Source organism: Mesoplodon densirostris, chromosome 2 (genome assembly GCF_025265405.1).
Source record: "Mesoplodon densirostris isolate mMesDen1 chromosome 2, mMesDen1 primary haplotype, whole genome shotgun sequence".
Taxonomy (NCBI): Eukaryota; Metazoa; Chordata; class Mammalia; order Artiodactyla; family Ziphiidae; genus Mesoplodon; species Mesoplodon densirostris.
This window is the reverse complement of record NC_082662.1, coordinates 156,562,405-156,581,911: the sequence shown is the minus strand read 5'-3', so window position 1 is coordinate 156,581,911 and position 19,507 is coordinate 156,562,405. Positions and strand designations below refer to the sequence as shown.

At 36.0% G+C, this 19,507-nt stretch overlaps 1 protein-coding gene across 5 annotated transcripts in view; it reads left to right on the top strand.

Annotated features, from left to right (window-relative positions):
• The window catches only part of RASAL2 (RAS protein activator like 2), a 381,568-nt gene that overhangs the window by 285,193 nt on the left and 76,868 nt on the right, over nt 1-19,507 (top strand). For all 5 annotated transcript variants that reach the window (XM_060091210.1, XM_060091208.1, XM_060091209.1 and 2 more), the window contains exon 4: nt 5,931-6,037. In XM_060091210.1, coding sequence (XP_059947193.1) covers nt 5,931-6,037 — 107 coding nt within the window. The remainder of the gene's footprint in view (nt 1-5,930; nt 6,038-19,507) is intronic.

Below are 19,507 nucleotides of genomic sequence, written 5' to 3'. Positions count from 1 at the left end.
ATACTATTCCTTCCTTCCTATTCTGTTCCTTAAGTAAGTGTCTTCTGTGCCTCCTGTGGAAGAAGCATTCTCCTAATTTAGAATTCACAGCATGGAGAAATAAGTTATTTGCTTATTAACTCATTCATTAATAACTTGAGCCATGGACTTATCACATCCTATTTTGTCATCATTTATGCAATATAAGGGAAAATAGATGATAGCGAAGTGGATTCATTCACAGCAACACTATACACATTGAAATTCCAGTGACTTGAATGGGTGAACAAACATTTTGGTGTGTATTTAATTTTCTATCATGCTTTATTGAAATGTTTTTGATTTTTGAAAAGGCTTTTGAAGTGAACTAAAGAATTTCCTTTTGATAACAATAGAGCACTTGTTTCCTAAATATAATGTCAAAAATATTAATGGGGCCTGTGAATAATTAAAATTGACAGAGCATTCACATTCATTCATGTTTTTTTTTTTTTTAAAGAAGATGTTGGGGGTAGGAGTTAATTAATTAATTAATTAATTAATTTTGCTGTGTTGAGTCTTCGTTTCTGTGCGAGGGCTTTCTCTAGTTGTGGCAAGCGGGGGCCACTCTTCATCGCGGTGCGCAGGCCTCTCACTATCGCGGCCTCTCTTGTTGCGGAGCACAGGCTCCAGACGCGCAGGCTCAGTAGCTGTGTCTCACAGGCCGAGTTGCTCCACGGCATGTGGAATCTTCCCAGACCAGGGCTCGAACCCGTGTCCCCTGCATTAGCAGGAAGATTCTCAACCACTGCGCCACCAGGGAAGCCCACATTCATGTTTTATAATTCTGTACACAAAACTACTAGGAATTGGCTTGGATTGCTATTAATGTGAAGTATTTAGACATACTGTATATGCCAACTGACTGCATCTGTGAACATGTAATGTTTTTCTGGTCTGTCATAACTAGAGAATTTTGCTGTAAGAAGGATATTTTGGTTCCTTACATCATTGTCCACCAAATCGAAACTTTATAAATATCTTTCTTCAGTCTGTTTATCGTTTGTTTTGAATTTTCTGAAATTACTTTCTCATTGGTAAGGTTATTCTCTTCTTTAGATTTTGCCTCCACCTTCATCTAAGAGAGTAATAAATTGCTACTACCTCAGGGGCTCCCACAAGAACTAAGTAAGAGAGATACTAGACCCAGTGGTTAGCACATAACAAACATTTAACATTAATTCAAATTATCATAAAATAGAAAAATATTTCTGCCTTAGACAAATTATTCACAAAAGAGGTACTTAAATAATTTTGAAGTACATCTTTTTCTCCTAAAAAAACGTATTTTTGAATCATCTCCTCTACTTAAAAAAAAAAAAAAAACATTGTAACTTACTCTAAGTAATAGACATTATCAGAATTCATGACAGTTTTAGCTATGTTGTTTATGTTAAGTATATGCATGTATGACATGACACTATATGAAATTTGGTTAAATGTGACTGAACAAAAAGTAAATATAGTTGATATTTATAGATATTTTATCATAATGATATTACATAATAGATACTTTTCTCATTTATTTGTAGAGGCTTTTAGAACCTAACCCTCAGTTAATATAAGCATTTTCCTTACTCTCTTTCCAAACATGATAATATTCTAGAATCATTTCAATCACATTCATTATTCGAAATCCTAAGGAAAAAAAAAATTAAGAAAGTGCCAATAAGTGTCTCTCCATAGTATTTCTTTGTGACTTGTACCTTTGGATGAAGTGCGTTTCACCAGGTGGTTTTTCCTTCAGAGTAAAAAGCCAAGTCCTTATGTGTAGGCCTACAAAGCCTACATGATCTGAGCACGCCTGCCCTAATTCCTCTTAGGCCTTCAGCTATTATTTGTCCCCACTTACTGACAGCAGCCCCACTGGCCTCCCAGCTGCACTTTACCCTAGAAGCTCTGTATTGGTCTCCCTCTGTCTGCAGTCTCCCTCCCTGATAAATCTACAAGCCTGACCTCTTCACTTCCTTAAGTATTGGCTCTCACCTTCTCAATGCATCTATCTACCTATTCACTATAGTTACTGTAGTGAAATTATTGTTCCTACTCATCTCCCTTTCTCTGTCCTATTCTTTTTCCCTCCCTGAAACACCATTTGTTACATTGACTTCATTATAAGTAAACTAAAGGCCATGAACACACTATTAGGTCTGAAAGGCAGAATTGAGTTCTGTCTGTCAAATAGGCACATCTTCCACCAAAAGTGCCTTTGCCCTTATAATTATCTAGTTGTCAATTACTTTGCCACACTTTTAAAAGAAAGCACATTGACATAGAAGAAAATGTGTATTTTGAGGAAATGACATTGTAATAATGTATTTTGGATTTAGAGAACCCCATTCTTCCAAAAAGCTAATTTTGGGTCAAAGCATATAAACTCATTTATCTTGTCTTCATCTCTGGTTGGTCTGAAAAACCCAGTTTATTAATGCAGACCAGAGCAGGAAAGGTTGAAATGGCTTACACGTAATCACACAGATAGTTGGTAGAGCTGCTAAGAAAAGTACCCAGATGTTCTCTTTGTTCAATACATCATCCTATGTGGAGCTGTATTGGAGGTTATCTCTCATTATTATGAGTTGTCACCTCATCTCAGTTCATACCCAATGGCAAAGGAAATGAAGAGATAAATTTAAAACTTAACTGGGCTTTTTATAAGTTTTTTTGCCTTTCAATCTGAAAATGAAAAATATTATTTTTAGAGGGTGAGAAAGTGAACAAATTAGTTTTAGACCTTTATCTACCGAAACAATATCATATGCCTCTTGTCTTAGAGAGAGAGCATATTTTAAAATGACTGTAATTTAATATTGTGACTATGAAAGGAATATTAATTTTTACAGCAAGTGAAAATAATGCAGTAGTATGTAGCATGGGGCAGGTAGGGTAGAGAGCTGTCTAATTTTGGTCTACTGGGACTGGTATAGATTTTCCATCCAAATCAGCAGAAATGTAGCTTTAAGAGCATAGTAGCAGCTTTACTTTTTGCTTGGAGCTTTAAAGTCAAAGGTAGCTGGATGAGTTTAACATGCAGGCCAGCCTGTGACTAATCCAGCAAGTTGTTAATTCTGCTCTTCCTGATGCTGCTCCCCTGTTTCTAAGTGGTCATTAGTTCTTTGGGTATATGTTCTTCTCTCAGCTTTCAAATAGTTATGAATCTTCTGAAAACTAAGCAACCCTAATATTCAAAGACATCAGCAGATAAGTTGCACTGATGTGAGGGCTGGGAAAGTCAAGAAGTGTAGACTTCCTCCTCTTATCATTAGTTGATTTAGCTTATTTTGTTTCCTTGCTTTTCCCTCTTTAATGGCAATTGTTCAAACTTCAAAAATAATTTAATTTCTTCTTTTTGAACCCAGTGACATTCTTTTTTTTTTTTTTTTTTTTTTTTTTTTTTTGTGGTACACGGGCCTCTCACTGTTGTGGCCTCTCCCGTTGCGGAGCACAGGCTCCGGACGCGCAGGCTCAGCGGCCATGGCTCATGGGCCCAGCCACTCCGCGGCATGTGGGATCTTCCCGGACCGGGGCACGAACCCGTGTCCCCTGCATCGGCAGGCGGACTCTCAAACACTGTGCCACCAGGGAAGCCCCCAGTGACATTCTTTAAGCTACATCAGAGTTGTGATTTTTTTTTTCATGATACAGAAAGAGAATCTAAAGATAAGTACAACAAAGAACATATTGTTAGGGTTTGAAATGTGGTTGCTCATTATAGCCAAAATAATTTCAAATAGCTAAAAGCACTGAAATATATTTACGTAATGAGTTCATATGCCTGAAAACTAAAATTAGATGTTTGGAAGACAGTAAGGAGATAAGTTTCTTTTTCTTCCTTAGCCAGAACATTGCAAATTAAGGAAAACTGTTTACTAGATCATTTTATCCTTGCTAATGGAACTTATTTTTCTCCCAATATGGTTTCTCCATCAATTATTCAGAGATTAAAATATATTATATTGTAATATTCAATCTCATGTATCTTCTAATGATCAGTAATTATCAGATGAAAGATGAGATCTCCTTATACCTTCACCAGCCCCTATCCCCACCTGCCTGCCCCCCATATAGAATTGCCTGACTTAGATAATCACCCTTTAAAGTCATCTTCCTGGAGTCTGAAGGTCTTGTTGTTCAGTGTGCTCTGACAAACTGATTTGTTTAAATTCAGTGCTTTGTGCCATTCCTATGAATTTTAATTATAGTACCATTTTTTAGAAATGTGCAGTAGAATTCGTGTGTGCCTAATTCTGAAAATGGCTTTGTACATTAAGGCTCATTTAACCACAGATGGTTAGAGAGAAGTTGAGAGGCAGTTATTGGTCATAATTTTAAAACACAGTAATAGCATGGAACTTTCTGGTACTGCAGGCGTTTAAGACGCTGTGTTGTCAACCTCTCGGTCATTAGGCATGTTGCGATTTGGCTTATGTCTTACTGGTCAGGATGTCACAGTGAAGAAATGTTTAGTCACGGAAAGAAAATCAGTGTCCAGCACGCAAAGATAGTAATAGGGTAAGAACTCCCAACTGGATTTTCATAGGAGGGATTGATTTGTGTGTATTACTGGGTCTGTGTAAAATGGTGTCCTTTTGGCACTAGATGAATATAAATTTCAGGAAATGTTTTTTCTTCTGCAGATTAGTGTAATACAGTGAAATTTGCTGTAACTGAGGGGAGGCAGTGGTTGGGCGTCTGCTAATAGCCTGAAAGTAACTAATGAGGATGTGTAGTCGGAACAATTGATTGAATAGCTGCAGTCCTGTGTGTTGCTTTCTCGCTTGCTCTGTCTGCAAGCTGTAGAGAGGGAGGGGGAAGAGCAAGACACAGGGAGGGAGCGAGAAAAAACGCTTTCTGTTAAGTGGAAGTAGCACGGATCCCAGGGGCCAGGAGGCCAGAAATGGAAGTTTAAACTGCATCTATCTTTTAAAGGGAGAACAGCAGGAATCAAAATGTCAGTCTCCGGAGTCACGATTTACTCCTTATTTTTTAAGATCTGGAAGATAACACAGAATACTCTTTTTAAGATGTGTTTTTTCTTTCCCTTGTCCATGTTGAGATTATCTAATGTTATCTGAGAAGCTGGATTCCTATATGTCTGTCAGTTGAAGTGGAGATGGGAAGCAGTTGTGATAAAGGTATAATATGTATATATCTATCATCTGTGTGTGCGTGTTTATGTGCATATATATATGCATATATATGTATATCACTCTATAAAAATTTTTAATGTAACCTTAATATAGTGTATAGTAATTAAATTGGAGAATACCACATCATCTGCAAAATCTGAAGCTTGTTAGGTCAGTTTGAACAGATTTAGGATTCCAGAGTAAGATCTTCGTGAGGTCATATTGCCAGAACAAGGAGAAGCTGATCTATTTTTATATCAGCATAGGCATATATGTTATTTTATCCTAGCAGCAGCTTTTAGTCTTCTCATAGACCTTTGGCTGCAGGCTAGTGAATCATCTTATCTGCACAGAACTGAACTTTGACCTTTGTGCAGACACCATCAAATCATGTTCACTAGGCAAAATTTGTTCACAAGAATATGAAAAAATTTCACTGGATTATATTAACTCCTATATTGCTGACATAGAGAAGTAGATTCATACACTGAGATGCAAATATTCAGTGAACTTAGAGATATTAAACATAGCTCAGAGGAAATTACTTTTTATATGTGCATAAAGATATAAGCTGTCACACTAAAGCAGATTCTTAACAGTGACCAAGTCTCCCTAGTGTCTTGATAATATCTCTTTAGAGATAAAGAAACAAATTAGGTAGAGATAGAATGTAATGTATCTTTAAAGCAGACTAATTTTTGTGAGAAAAAAATCAGTAATTTTACAGGTTAGCGAAAGATCCTAAATTTGGGTTTTTTATGATGTTCTTTTTTTCTTTTCCAGAGGTGCCAGCAGAAAGGTCCCCCCGCAGACGGAGTATCTCAGGGACCAGTACATCAGAGAAACCTAACTCTATGGATACTGCAAATACCTCACCCTTCAAAGTACCAGTAAGTGCTTCTCTTCTCTAAAAGAATACTTTACTTTTCTCCTTTCTTTTTAGAGTTAGAGACAATTGCTAAGAAATCAAAACATTTTGTTCTTCAAGAATCTCTTTATCAAGTTACTAACTAAAACCTATCACAATTCTATAAAGATGCTGGTAGGAATTTTTTTGTTTTAAAGGATGGTGTATAGTGTTTTTAGTGATGGAGCCTAAGCAGAGAATGATGAGACTCATAAAGTTGCAGAGCAGAAAATCAGAAAATTAGATTAGAAAATTAGACAGTTGTAAGTTCTAATCCTGAAACCTGGCCTATGCTTTGCTTAAGCCATCTTTTAGATGATTATATAAGTGCTTAAGAAATACCCTGGAAGAAATATTCCAGTTAAAAATACTCCTTAAACTGACTAGGCAGTACTGAGAATCAATATTAAATATGAAGGAATGCTCAGATGGAAAGTCTGTAAGTGATCAGGTCAGCTGACTACGAATTGCAGTTTGGACCTCTTTGATATAACTTGGAGTAACCCAGATTTTAATTCATCCATTTTCTAATCATATCATTTTATTAAAATTAATTATTTTTAAACTTAAAAAGAATTACATCCGTGAACTTGGTCATTATTATAGGTACAGTGGAAATCAGTATAAAGTAGAAATAGCCTTTTCTATTGGGAAAAAAAGGATTTTTTTTCTTTTAATTCAGCCAAGTTAATACATTGTGTTCTTTATTCCAATACAATTTTTTAAAGTTAGGATGACCTTTTAAGTAGAACTGGTATTTTGAGATATAAAGCTGGCATTCACTTGTAAATTAACCAAAGTGAATGTTTTATTTTACATTAATCCTGAGAAGCAAGATTTCCCCTTGTTATATCTAGGTGCCTTGTAGAGTTTGTGAATATCTATTATTGTGACACCTTTCAAATTTTTACAAATCTTCTCATTTTTAAAGACCACAAGCAAGTGTTGGATTAATATTCTAACCAAATTGTGACAGGGGTTTTAAAATACTGGATTTCATGCCTTTTACTAAATTTCTTTATTCTAATAGACATAACTATTTAAAATTTGGTTTCATGAATGAAAAAAGTATCTTTTCTCTCCCTTCCCCTTCTTATTTTCCTGATGAAACCAATCAAATATGGTGAAACTATCTATATAAAGAGTTTGGTGAAAAGGTTTGAGTTAGAATTTTTCCTACTGTCATGCTAGAATAGAACGGTGAATACTTAATTTTTTTTTTTCAACATCAGTAACTGAAGAAGAATATTCCTCTGCAATGTGGTAACTTTGAAGTACTTCCTATATTGAATCTGAAGCTCATGACTGGCCTTTTAAAATTTGAATTAATTAGCAAAAACAATTTTCATTTATATTTAAACAGTAAATTGACAGCTAATTTAAGGTTTACCTTAATAATAAGACTAATTATTTTTGAGTAAAAGTAATAAACCAATAATGCATATACATGAAGACTAGCACTACTCACAGACCACTTACTCAGGGATCGAACCCAGGTCCCGGCAGTGAGAACGCTGAGTCCTAAGCACTGGACCGCCAGGGAATTCCCTCATTTGTTATTCCTTTTACAATCTCGGCCACGTCATGGATTTAGAAATATTGAGGGAAAGAAGGGTCCCCGACTAGCAAATTGCAGTCACAAAGCCCATGCACTTAGCTCTCGAGTAGAATTTAGCCATTCACGTGCCTTCATCTAGGCAATTGTTTGGAAAAATAACCATACAAACACACTGACTGCAATTTTTTTAATGGCAAAAAAAAAAAATGTCAATGAGTAGAGGGAGGAGGTAGAGAAAATGAAAAACAAGGAGTCATAAAAACAATCTGAATTCATTTAGGATAAAGGAAGATAGCCTTTTACTTATTGATAGTCCTTAAGGGTACCATTTTATTACAGGATGGATGGTGCATAGTGCAGTAATTGACATTGATAATAATAGTCCTGAATCATCAAGGAAAAGTGAAATTATATTGTTTGTACCAGGCTTTTTTTAAAAACTGGAAACTGTGTAATATTGTGTGATATATATCCATTGAGAATATTTAAAATCTTAAAGATATGTGAAGGTTTAAAAAATTGCTATTCCAAAAAATCTAGTTTGTGAAGTTCCTCACTCCTTGTTAATGCTGGATAAATAATTTATATTCTTTTAAGAGAAACCAAAATATGCTGGCTAAATGAGGCACTGCAGTACTTGGATGTCTGTGGAAGTACATTGTATTTTTTAAATCTCCATATGATACCAATAGCTAATGTGACTTACATCCCTTAAATGTATTGCCAGAAGAAGTATGTCTAGTTTTCAGATCAACACAAAATATTTTTATAATAAATATCACAAAAGACTTTCTGAATATGGGAAAGCAGTACAAAAAGGAACCTAACTGAGATACTTAACTTTTAGTTACTTATATAGTACCTCAAAGATCATTTTCGTGTTAACTTTATGAAGGGGCAGGGGTGAGATTTAAGCACAAGTACTTGTGGTTCTAAGACTCAGGTGTCTTTGCTGTGGTGAACAGCAGGTTCACTACCCATCAGGAGGACCCAAAAAGGAGCTAGTTGTGGACTCTCCAAAAGGGCCTTATTCTTCCTAGATCTATTTTCAGGCTTACTGAGGGCAGATGAAATTGATTTTTAACAAGTCTTGATGAAAATTGTTGACAATGACACACTTGATGAATGCTTACTTTGGGCAAAGTATTGGTGATTCACCAATTGATATTGATGAGACTATTGATGCTTTGTTGGCGCTCTACTTGGTACTGGGGAAACAGAAATGAACACAACAGAATTTCCATACAAGAGAACTTATAGTCTAGTAGCAAGAGACAGAAAAATGACCAGATTCGTAAGGAGGTAGATGAGCGTGGTGACACCGGTTTTTAACAATGCGCTGTGTAAGCTAAGGCTTTGTCAAGGAGCCGGTATTTCAGCTGCGTTTCAAAGGCTGAATGAAAATAGTTGAGAGGGGAAGGAGAGTATTCCAGCCTGAGGGAATAGCATTTTGGAAAGACACACTTCATAAGGTGACTCACACTTCAAGGGAATATGGGAAAGCATTTCGTGCTTTTCGAGGCAGGAATTGAAAAGCGTGTAGGCAAAAATGGCTAGAGAGAGGATGGAGAGGTAGGTTGGGGCAAGACTGTGAGTGGGTTTGTTTGTCAAGCTTAACTAAATTTTGCTGGCCACTAAAGCATTAAAGATTGGTTTAATTGAAATATTTGTCTTGGCTTAAAAGCTAGACCAAGTTATATAAATACTGGGACATACTGGTAAATTACTTGACTCTAACCTAAGTGACTCTTCTTGCTATCACTATCTCAACTCAGGGTGATAGGTAAGGGGCTATCATTCAATCAAAGGCCAGTCCAGCACCCACCCCTGGCTATCAGCTGACACTGCTGGTAGTTATAGAGTAGTGGTTAGCCTTTGAGAGATCCCCAGAAGCCAGTGGATAAGAGTTGTTTGCATCCTGCTGACTGCTGCTAGATAAGGCAGAAAGGATATGTATATTTGTATATCTTCCTTATTCCCCCAAATTTATATTTTCTAAACTTAAAATGGATAACTAGTAAGTAGTATATTCATGTATATTCCTTACTTAGTCTAATCCATATTTATGCAGATAGACAGCAGAGTCAATAAGTTTAAAAATAAGAATGTAAGAAATGAAAGAAGGAAGTCATATGGCCACTGAACCTATAGGTTAAGGTAAGGTCTCAGCTTTTGGGAATGTTTAAATGTATTTGTACTTATATCTAATCATAGGCATCAGAAAAGCAGAGATCTGCAGGGTAGTTATTCACTTCTTCCTCCACTCTGATTCCATATCTCTTCACCTTAATTCCAGTTGCAGTTATTTGTTTGTAGGTCTGTTGCCTCATTAGACAATAAATATCTCTTCTACTTAACTTTTTTTTTTAATTGGAGTATAGTTGCTTTACAATGTTGTGGTAGTTTCTACTGTACAGCAAAATGAATCAGCTATACGTATACATATATCCCCTCTTTTTTGGGTTTCCTTCCCATTTAGGTCACCGCAGAGCATTGAGTAGAGTTATCTTTGTAGCTACCCCAATGCCTAACAACAGAGCCTTGCACATAGGAAACATTCAACAAGTAATTGTTGAGTGGATAAAATATAAATGAGTTATCTAAGAACCTGAATCAAGTGACTGTGTTTCACACTTACTTACTCTCTTGGTATTACAGATGATGTCTCTAGTCAAGTGGATTACTAAACCATTTAATAACCACTAAGAGATCATTTGGAGTAAAGGAGTGCACCTGTGCAAAATAGTTACCTTTTTTTTCTCTTCAACAAAGAGAGATCTTAATTTATATTTGGAATCCAGGGCTATGGTATTTTATGTATGTAGTGTATACTCTTTCTACTTAGGTTGGGAAGTGAAACTAGGTAGGATTCTTTATTTAATGATTTATCTCTGTGGATATTTCTTTGAACCATTTAGGTGTCAGACATATGTATAAGCTCGCAATGTTTTTGCAGATTTGAGTTTTGACTGTTAGATTCTTCAAGAACAATTTTAGTCATTTGAATAGTTTTTTGCCTCTTTTTAAAGATCCTATTTTTCACTTTTTTCTTTAACATCCTGCTAGACTTTTTGCCTTTGTCATATTTGTGTTTTCCTTTAAATAAAATATCCATTGTATGTTTTATATATTGTTAAAACTACATTTAAATGATGTTACAAGAGTGACTGGGAAGGAATGAGTAAACTAATGAAAAGTTATCCAGGTACTTAAATTTAATTCAGAAAGGGAATATGCTAACATCTTGTAATTGTATATATTTGTTTCACATTGCCTGAGTTTTTGCGACAGGCTTCTTTCTTTAATATTCTATTTATAAAGTGACTATTGATATTTATGATTTTTGTATCGCTTCTCCTTAGACGATGCCATCAATTTAGCTTTGGCTGAAAGAAAGCTGCTGTGTACTGGGCCAGGTGCTTTGCTTAGTGTTTTCATTTCCATAACACAATGGTCTGAGTTGGCCTTCCCTGTGAACGTAACACAATGCAGTCGCAGCTGCTTCATTTATATAAGCCTTGAGCTTGGCTCTGAAAGAATTCAGGCACTAAAATACATGCCAAGACAACCAGAATGCAAAGTTGAACTAAAGCAGTAACCGAATATTCCTATGTAACCCTCCTTGTGTTCTTGTCACAGTGACTCCTGAGCATTCCCAATCAGACATACTAGGTACAAAAGATTGTCAAAAGATGGAACCTTTGCATAGCTTTTAGAAGAAAGTAAAGCCTTAGAGGAATAAATGTAGACTAAGTTAAATTCTGTAAAAAAGAAAAAAAAAGTAATGTTACATCCTTTCTTAAGTATTGAGATATCGGGCTCAGTTGGTATTATCCATTGTTTTGAATAGAATTCTCAATAAGATCTTTGTTTTTCCAAGGTAACCAAAGAGACAGAAAGCTTCATGCCCACTTAATAAAGACCAGAAAGTGTTCATTGTCTAAACCAGTGGTTTTCAACTCTGGCTGTACACAAAAATCATCTAAGGAACTCAAAAAATACTGCTGCCTGGGCTCCACCTCACACCAGTTAAATCAAATCTCTGGACTAGAGCCCAGTCTTCTGTATTTTTTAAAACCTTTCCAGTTGATTCTAACGTGCAACCAGGGTTAAGAACTATTTGTCTAAATGAGTGGTTAAAGTATTAGGAACCCACTTAGTCAATGTATTCCCTGTGGACATCAGTGCCTTCTTTTGTACCTTCAAGTCTGCCGTAAAAAACTAGCAAGTGATAGTTTCTCAGTGGCATGCTATCGCTCACAAACAAGTTGCTGTGTTGTAGATTAGTTGCCCTCTGAGTGTTTACCACAGTCAGTTCAGATGACCAGTCTAATTTTACAAAATACTTGCTTTATTGTGGCAGAGTGGCCTCTGACCAGCCTAAGAATCTGTTTTAGCAGTAAAATATTCAATTTGAATTCATAGCACCGGAGCTACAATCCTGTTTCAATTTTTATATTCTCATTGCTGTTGTATTCCAGGACACTTAAAGTTCTTTCCTCTGCTGCTTAAAGATTCTTTATGCATCTTTCTTCTCTTTCCTGACCATCTGCATGGAGTTAAAATAGTAGGATTACCCTTCAGTGATAACTTTTTCAATAAAGAGAACATTTATGTTCATATATATATGAATACATATTCATATTATATGTCTATCAAAATATTACTACCAGAGGTAAAAATAATATAATAAACATAGGGATGTCAGAAAAGAAAAATTATAGTCTGAAGATATTAAATATTAACTATACCTCTAAATCATTTTGTAATCAGAACGGGTGTAATTTTAAAATCTTTTAACAATAAACACCCTAGAAAATGTAAAATTTGGAGAAAAGAAAAAACGATTAAGGATAGATACAACCCCTTAAGGAGGATAGAAAGCAGATAGCAAATACCTGGAGGAAGAGAGCAAGAATGGCAGGGAATATTGCCAAGATCCTAAACTTGAAAGAATCAAAGAATGATGGAAAACCTCCTCAATCTATGGTTATTCCTAGAAATAGGTTTGCAATAGTGCTAATTAGTGGAGATTCCACCTTATCCTGCCCAGGAGAAGAGGGCTGTTTGAGAGAGAGGACAGGATGAACTCAAATATAGTTCTTTCTTAAGGATAGTAATAAGGCCTTATAGTAATAAGGCCATCTCCTCAAAGCCAAGATATTTTTCTTCTGTTTTAATGGGGAAGTAGAGGCTTAACTCCTTTCATATCACAACCAGAGATAAATGTTTTGAAGGGCTAATACTCACTTAGGGGAGCATATAGTTAACCACTAAGTATAACTGATATCAGATGCTTTCTCCTTTCAAAGAAGTTAGGAAGTTAGAAATATATAAAGGAAACCTTGCCAAATTCTTGATTTGCTAAGGTTAGCTGTACAGAAAGGTATTTTTGTACTTCTTAGCTATACCTATAGTCAACAAGGTACAAGCATTGCTGGTAAACAGTAATACCCCTGAGGTGCCTTCCTACCATCAGGCCATTTAATTTTATAATCAATGCCAGTACCACTCCACTGGATCTTTAAATGGTTTGTTTGTTTTATATTAAACATCTATGAATTTCAATTTATCATTTACTTATTTTTTAACTGAAAACTAGTTGATGTACAATATTATGTTCTTTTCAGGTGTACTGCATAGTGATTTGACATTTGCATACAATGAAATTGTCCCCATGATAAGTCTATTAATGATCTGTCCCCATACAAAGTTATTACAATATTATTCACCATATTCCTTATGCTATATGTTACATCCCTATGGCTTATTTATTTTATAACTGGAGGTTTGTACCTCTTAATCCCCCTCCTATTTCACTCTCTCTTCTCTGGCAACCGCCATCTGTTCTCTGTATCTATGAGTCTGATTTTCATTTTGTTTTATTTGTTTGTTTTGTTTTTACATTCCACATAGCAGTGAGATCATACTGTATTTGTCATTCTCTGTCTGACTTTATTTCGCTTAGCAAAATACCCTCTAGATCCATCCATGTTGTCACAAATGGCAAGATTTTATTTTATTTTTTTAATGGCCAGCAGTCTAGTGTGTGTGTGTGTTACACACAAACATACATATACATACACATACATACCACATCTTCTTCATCTATTTATCTATCAATAGATACTTAGGTTGTTTCCATATCTTGGCTATTGTAAATAATGCTGCAGTGAACATTGCTGTGCATATCTTTTCAAATTAATGTTTTTGTTTCCTTCAGGTAAATACCCGGAAGTGGAATTGGTGACTGTTATGGTAGTTCTACTTCTAATCTTTTGAGGAACCTCCATACTGTTTTCCATAGTGGTTGTACCAATTTGCATTCCCACCAACAGTGTATAAAGGTTCCCATATCTCTACTTCTTTGTCACCACTTCTTATTTGTTGTCTTTTTGATGATAGCCATTCTGACAGGTGTGAGGTGTTATCTCATTGTGGTCTTGATTTGTGTTTCCCTGATGATTAGTGATCTTGAGCATCTTTTCAGGTGTCTGTTGGCCATCTGTATGTCTTCTCTGGAAAAAATATCTCTTCAGGTCCTCCACCCATTTATTAATCAGCTTGTTTGTTTTTTTGATGATGAGTTGTATAACTTCTTTGTATATTTTGGATATTAACCCCTTATTGGATATATTGTTTGCAAATATTTTACTCTACTCAGTAGACTGTCTTTTTGTTGATGGTTTCCTTACTGTGCAAAAACTTTTAAGTTTGTTGTAGTCCCACTTGTTTATTTTTGCTTTTGTTTCCCTTGCCTGAGGAGACAGCTCCAAAAAAATATTGCTAAGACTGATGTCAAAGAGTATACTGCCTATATTTTCCTCTAGGAGTTTTATGGTTTCAGGTCTTACATCTGGGTCTTTAATCCATCTTGATTTTATTTTTGTATATGGTGTGAGAACGTAATCCAATTTGATTCTCTTGCATATAACTCTTCAGTTTTCCCATTTATTGAAAAGGCTGTCTTTTCCTTATTGTATATTCTTGCCTCCTTTGTCATAGATTAATTGACCACATAAACATGGGTTTATTTCTGCGCTCTATATTCTGTTCCATTGATCTGTGTGTCTGTTTTTATACCAATACCATACTGTTTTGATTACTGTAGTTTTGTAGTATAGTGTGAAGTCAGGGAGTGTGATTCCTCCAGCTCTGTTCTTCTTTCTCAAGATTACTTTGGCTATTCAGGGGTTTTTATGTTTCCACGCAAATTTTAAAGTTATTTATCTAGTTCTGTGAAAAATATCCTTAGTATTTTGATAGGTATTGCATTGAATCTGTAGATTGCCTTGGGTAGTATGCTCATTTTAACAACATTAATTCTTCCCATCATGAACATTGTATATCTTTCCATCCCTTTTTTTTTTTTTTTTTTTGTCTTAAATTTCTTTCATCAGTGTCTTATAGTTTTCCAAGTACAGGTCGTTTACCTCCTTAGGTAGATTTATTCTTTTTGATGCAATTGTAAATGAGATTGTTTCCTTAATTTCTCTTTCTGACAGTTTTTTGATAGTGGATAGAAATGCAACAGATTTCTGTATATTAATTTTGTATCCTGCAACTTGACTGAATTCATTGATGACCTCTAGTAGTTTTCTGGTGGTGTCTTTAGGATTTTCTAAGTATAGTATCGTGTCATCTGCAAACAGTGACAGTTTTACTTCTTCCTTTCTAGTTTGGATTCCTTTTTATTTATTTTTCTTGTATGATTGCTGTGGCTAGGACGTCCAATGCTATGTTGAATTAAAGTGGCAAGAGTGTGCCTCCTTGTCTTGTTCCTGATCTTAGAGGAAATAATTTCAGCTTTTCACTGCTGAGTATGATGTAAGCTGTGGGCCTATCATATATTACCTTTATTATGTTGAGGTATGTGTTCCCACTATGCCCACTTTCTGGAGAATTTTTATCATAAATGGATGTTGAAATTTGTCGAAAGCTTATTGTGCATCTATTGAGATAATCATGTGATTTTTATTCTTCAGTTTGTTAATGTGGTGTATCACATTGATTGATTTGCAAATACTGAAAAATTCTTGTGTCCCTGGGATAAATCCACCTTGATCATGGTATGTGATTTTTTTTAATGTATTGTTGGATTTGGTTTGCTAATATTTTATTGGGGATTTTTGAATCTGTGTTATCAGTGATCTTGGCCTGTAATTTTCTTTCTTTCTTCCTTCCTTTTTATCTTTCTTTTTTTTTTTTTTTGATATCTTGGTCTTGTTTTGGTATCAGGGTGATGCTGGCCTCATAGACTGTGTTTGGAAGCATTCCTTTCTCTTCAACTTTTGGAGTAGTTTGAGAAGGATAGGTGTTAATTCTTCTTTAAATATTTAGTAAAATTCACCTGTGAAGCCATCTAATCCTGGACTTTTGTGTATTGGGAGTTTTTTAAATTACTGATTCAGGGAATTCCCTGGCGGTCCAGTTGTTAGGACTCAGCACTTTCACTGCCATGGGCCCAGGTTCAGTTTCTGGTTAGGGAACTAATATCCCACAAGCCACACAGTGTGGCCAAAAATAAATAATTTAATAAATTAATAAATTAATCAATAACTGGTAATAGGTCTGTTAATATTTTCTATTTCTTCCTGATTCAGTCTTGGGAGATTATACATTTCTAGAAATTTGTTCATTTCTTCTAGGTTGTCCACTTTATTGGCATATAGTTGCTCCTCTTAGTCTCTTATGATCCTTTGTCTTTCTGTGCTGTCAGTTGTAACTTCTCATTTTTCACTTCTGATGTTATTGATTTGAGCCCTATCTCTTTTTCTCTTGAAGAGTTAAAAGTTTATCAATTTCTTTTATCTTTTCAAAGAACCAGCTCTTAGTTTCACTGATCTTTTTTATTGTCTTTTTTGTCTCTATTTTATTTATTTCCACTCTGATCTTTATTATTTCTTTACTTCTCCTAACTTTCAGTTTTGTTTGTACTTCTTTTTCAAGTCCCTTTAGGTGTAGGGTTAGACTGTTTATTTGAGATTTTTCTTGTTTTGTGAGGTAGACTTGTATCACTATAAAATTCCCTCTTAGAACTGCTTTTACTATGTCCCTTAGATTTTAGATCACTGTGTTTTCATTTATCATTTTTCTCTGGGTATTTTTTAATTTCCTCTAATTTCTTCAGTGACCTGTTCGTTGTTTGCTAGCATGCTGTTTTTGGAGTTTTTTTCCCCTAGTGTTTGATTTCTAGTCTCATACTGCAGAAAAGATATTTGATGTGATTTTAATCTTCTTAAATTTATTGAGAATTGTTCTGTGACCTAGCATGTAATCTATCCAAGGGAATGTTCCATGTGCACCTGAAAAGAATGTGCATTCTGCTGTCTTTGGATGAAATGTTCTCATTATATACCTATTAATCCATCTCGTCTAATGTTTCATTTAAGGCCAGTGTTTCCTTACTGATTTTCTGTCTGGATAATTTGTCCACTGATGTAAGTGGGGTATTAAGGTCACTTACTATTACTGCCTGTTTACTATTACTGTCAGTTTCTCCCATTATGTTTGTTAATATTTGCTTTATATATGTAGGTGCTCCTATGTTGGGTACACATGTATTTACAATTGTTATATCTTCTTGTTAGATTGATCCCTTTATCGTTATGTAATGTCCTTCTTTGTCTCTTGCTACAATCTTTCTTTTAAAGTCTATTTTGCCTGATATAAGTATTGCTACCCCAGCTTTCTTTTCTTTTCCATTTGCATGGAATACTCTTTTAGCTTTTGTTAGTGCTGAGATCTTCATATTAGAGGGATGGTTTTATGACTTTTTATAGCAATGTAATTAATGATCCACAAATCAGGAAATATAAAGTGATATTGTTTTGACAGCCTTCTAAACAGTCTTCTGTTAGTATTCTCCTAATGCCTAGTTTCAGTGTCCCATAGTAATTTAAATTTAGCTTGCTCCAAACTGTACCCACTTATGTTTTTCCCCAAAACTGTTTTCCCTCTGAATTTCTAACTTTGTAGTACTACAAATTTCTTCACTTCCCCAGAGCCAAAAATCTAAGAGTCAGGCCTGGCTTCATGAGTATGAGACCAGTGTAATGCACAGGGCCTGCACTCAGGAAGGCCCTCTGCATAGAGTTTAATGCTCAGTGGTTGCCATCTCAAAACTCTTAATGATTCATTTTTGGATTTGTGATTTGTGTTTTGTAAGTGAAGTCCAATGGGATAATGGAGCACCTGCAGGGACTTGGAACCAAGGCACAGTACCACCTCCCACTGCCTCTCTGGGCTGGATTCTACATTCCCCACTTTCCCACCCACTGGAACACCAGCCTCCCTTCCTCTCTCTGCCTCACCCAGCCACAGCTATCACTCTCTGACCCTCGCGGGGCCTGTGCACAAGCATAAGAAAGGTAGGGATTAGGCTGTGCACTCTTGGCAGGGCTGTCCTTGCCCTTACCTGTCATCTTCACTGGTGTCTGACAGGTGGCCAGAGACCACAACCCAACTGAGGCAAGCCTCTGTTCATCCCCAATTCCAGGTACCTAGTGAGTTGGAGTGGCAGCCATGGGAAGGGAAGAAACCTGGCTCAACTTCCCTGCCCTGGGCCAGGGCATGGCACATGGGTTTGGTGGCTGGGGAGGGGCAACCTAACAGCCAGTGGGTCACCCACACAGTGAGTTGTGGGCTAGGGCCCCAGGCATCTGTGAAGGTCTGCACTTCTTGCCTTAATGCCCGAGGGAACATGACATTAAATAGCAAATGAAAAATACCATAGCAGATGGAGAGAGAGACCGCTGGGAAACATTTTCTATTTTAGTACTTACTGGCACTGTTTTCCTGCTTTTTGAATAAGAGCTCTAATATTTTGTACTGAGCCCCTCAAAATATGTAGTTGGTCCCAGCTAATACAGTGGGGATTTTAACTCATCTCCTGGCCTCCGATTCCTCCTTCACCCACTTTAGCTTTCACACTGCTGCCAGAGTGGTCTCTTTAAAATTTAAATCTGATCATTACTTGACTCTCCCTTGGTTAAAGTCCTTTAGTAGCTCTGTATGGTCCCACACCCATGGATGTGACCAAATTTTGTACATTTTATTTGGCTTGCACAGTGGGTTCTTTCCACTCTCCTCCCTCTCTCCATTCTTCCTTCCCTTCATTTGAATGTCTTCAGACATAGCTAGCTTTTCCTTCAAAAAGCATCAGTTATGTGCCGAAACCTTTTGCGTTTAACTTGTGTTTTACTGGGTGATCAAAACCAAAGTTAACTTGGCACAGAGAGCCTTTCATTATCTAGTTTTCTGCTGCCCTTCCAGTCTTATTTCTTTATACCCAATACCCCCTTCCCTACTCCCAGTTCTTTAAGCCTCCAGACTTAAAGAGTGCTCCATCTTAGTGCTCCATCTTTATCAAACTTAAGTTCCTCAAACAAGTTTTCTCAGGTTTCTTTGCACATTTCTGCCTAGGAAGGCCACCACTGCACCACCAGGGAAGCCCTATTTGTAGACTTTTTGATGACGGCCATTCTGACTGGTATGAGGTGATACCTCATTATAGTTTTGACTTGTATTTCTCTAATAATTAGCAATGTTGAGCATATTTTTGTGTGCCTTTTGGCCATCTGTATGTCTTCTTTGGAGAAATGTCTATTTAGACTTCTGCCCATTTTTTGATTGGGTTGTTTGGTTTTTTGATATTGAGCTGTGTGAGCCGTTTTTATATTTTGAGATTAATCCCTTATTGGTCACATCATTTGCAAATATTTTCTCCCATTCTGAGGGTTGTCTTTTCATTTTGTTTGTGGTTTCCTTTGCTGTGCAAAAGCTTTTAAGTTTAATTAGGTGCCATTTGTTCATTTTTGGTTTTATTTCCATTACTCTAGGAGATGGATCCAAAAAGATATTGCTGCCATTTATGTCAAAAAGTGTTCTGCCTGT